The 2595-nt window shown below is 55.4% G+C and overlaps 1 protein-coding gene across 1 annotated transcript; it reads right to left on the reverse strand.

The window, feature by feature from the left end:
* Window positions 1–367: 367 nt before the first annotated feature.
* On the reverse strand, window positions 368–1321 carry LOC123762835 (protein odd-skipped-like). Its single transcript, XM_045749598.2, has one exon. The coding sequence runs from the start codon at window positions 1275–1277 to the stop codon at window positions 474–476; it is 804 nt and encodes a 267-aa protein (XP_045605554.1). The 5' UTR covers window positions 1278–1321; the 3' UTR covers window positions 368–473.
* Window positions 1322–2595: the final 1274 nt, after the last annotated feature.

Below are 2595 nucleotides of genomic sequence, written 5' to 3' on the forward strand. Positions count from 1 at the left end.
CTCATTGAGCCTAAATGCATTCACCCAATGTCTATAGTGAACAAGCGACGCGTTCGTGTTGAGTTCCATCAGTAGTTAGCTTGGGTCTCAAGTTCAAGAATTGCTTTTAAAACATGACCGATTTAATAACATTTTAATTTCTGTATCTCATTAAAAGAATTGCAAGTTTGTTAAGACATTCACGTGGACTACGGTCCCCCAGACGTGGCGGGACACTATGTGGATCTGATAAATCTCATTTGGACTACTTGTCCAATTACGGTACAGTTGAGACGCAACAGTAGTACACAACGGTGTCTTGTGAGGTAACAGTGGTTACAGCAGTGTGTTCAAAGTTTAAGAATCGTGGGGAAATAAGAGAGCTTCGTAAGTCAATGTTTTTAATAAATATAATCTATACAATATGTACATGGTATTAAAGCTTGGGAAGAACTGTACAAAGGCACTGAGGTGTGTGGGGACGCGGGGGGCGCCTATCTGCTCATAATGTCAGCGATGGAGAAGCCGAGTCTCTTGGGCGGCGTCACTACTGCTACTACAGGCAGCTCCTCCTCCTCCGTCAGCGTCTGCATCACGTCGTCTTCCACCACGTCGTCATCGTCGTCACAGTGAAGCACGTCAACCACCTCGTCCGCGTCAGGGGCGTGGCAGGTGGGCAGGGAGGGCGTGGTGCGAGGTAGGGAGGTAAGGGCGGGCATGGGCGTGGGGGGCGCGTCGTGGGCGTGCTGGGCCTTGTGGACGGCCAGCGTGCGCGCCTGGCAGAAGCCCTTGCCACACACTTCACACTTGAAGGGCTTGTCCTTGCTGTGGATGTACTTGTGGTCGCGGAGGTGGTCTTGTCTCCTGAAGGCCTTGCCGCAGATGTCGCAAGGGAAGGGCCGCTCGTCCGTGTGTGTTCTCTCGTGGATCAGCAGGTTGTAGCTCTTGGTAAACTCCCGTTGACAATACTTGCAGATGTATCGCTTCTTGGGTCGGCTGAGGCGTCCCCCAGGAGTCAACAGGAGACGGTTGAGTGCCAGGTCGCCGGCGCCCAGAGCCGCCCACGGCAGCTGACCCAGGGACCCATAGTTCTGCAGCATCCCCATCAATCTGGGGTCCATCCCCAGGGGCGCCGTCGGCTGCTTCACACTCGTGGCGCCCATTGATGGCAGGAACGGTAGTGACTGGAACAAGGGGAAGGGAGGTGGCACTCGAGACAACGGAGTGAAGGCAGACCCCAGAGCACCTGGAGTGAACTTAGCACCGACGCCAGACACGTTTGGAGGAGACGCTACCATGGTTGCGCTCTCTCTCGTCACCAAATAGATAATGTAGTACAGTCGGTGGACGCAGGAGACTTTATACGGATGAGAAGCGCCGGGGGCAGAGGGGCTGGCCATTGGCTGCTGAGGAGCAGCGGGGATCGGCGCTACTGGTTGTAGAAAGAGGCTGGGCGGAGCCTTAAAGAGCGATCGCCCTGATTGGTCGAGATGGCCTCAGGAGGCGGAGTGGAAGTCAAGCGCTGGGCGTGACCAGAGAGCCGGAGTTGCTCTCCTCACGGGTTCCGACCATCAGCTTGCGACCTGCCCGCGGTCTAATTCTTATTTTCTCACACCGCTGAACCTGCCTGTTTACAGCCTTCCTTACATTGTGTGCGCTGGTCTCTGGGGTTGACACGCTTTGCTCTTCAAAGCCGAGACTTCCTCCTCGGACGAGGAAGAGCGGCATAAGCTCTTCACTTCAGTATCGTCCGGTGCACCGTGATTAGTCACAGTATCAGCGACGGCGGCCGCGCGGCTTTCATAGATAACCAGATACGAGCACATTATCCTCCACCCAGCCAGAGAGGACACCCACGCTCCTCCCCACGAACCCCCAATAAACGAACCTCCTCCCCATGCACGAATCCCCTACCCCAGGAACCCCAAAATTCTCATCCCTTATTCCCCATAATCGCCTGGGGTCCGCTGAGACCTCTCCCCCCCCCAAGAGGGCCCCCTTCAGCAGCCCCAACTCCCTCAGCTGCTTCTTGTTCACAGTCATCCGTTCCTGGACTCTTAAGTCATTGTTACATTGGCACTTACAGTGTCACACGTCACAGCACCTCCAGTGTCACACGTCACCGCACCTCCAGTGTCACACGTCACCGCACCTCCAGTGTCACACGTCACCACAGTTCCAGTGTCACACGTCACCTCCAGTGTCACACGACACCTCCAGTGTCACACGACACCTCCAGTGTCACACGACACCTCCAGTGTCACACGACACCTCCAGTGTCACACGACACCTCCAGTGTCACACGACACCTCCAGTGTCACACGACACCACACCTCCAGTGTCACACGACACCACACCTCCAGTGTCACACAACACCACACCTCCAGTGTCACACGACACCACACCTCCAGTGTCACACGACACCACACCTCCAGTGTCACACGACACCACACCTCCAGTGTCACACATGTCGCCACACATTATCGGCATATCAACATCGCTTCCCCAACAATGATGCTATACATTGCCTCCACAAAAGCACGACACGTCGATAGCACGAAAGCACGACGCGTCCCCTCTACAAAAGCACAACACGTCGCTTCCACAAGAGCACGA

This window comes from Procambarus clarkii, chromosome 27 (genome assembly GCF_040958095.1).
Source record: "Procambarus clarkii isolate CNS0578487 chromosome 27, FALCON_Pclarkii_2.0, whole genome shotgun sequence".
Classification (NCBI taxonomy): Eukaryota; Metazoa; Arthropoda; class Malacostraca; order Decapoda; family Cambaridae; genus Procambarus; species Procambarus clarkii.

What these genes read in the sequence shown, in the direction of transcription:
- LOC123762835 (XM_045749598.2), bottom strand. Translation starts at nt 1,277, where the DNA reads ATGGTAGCGTCTCCTCCAAACGTGTCTGGCGTCGGTGCTAAGTTCACT.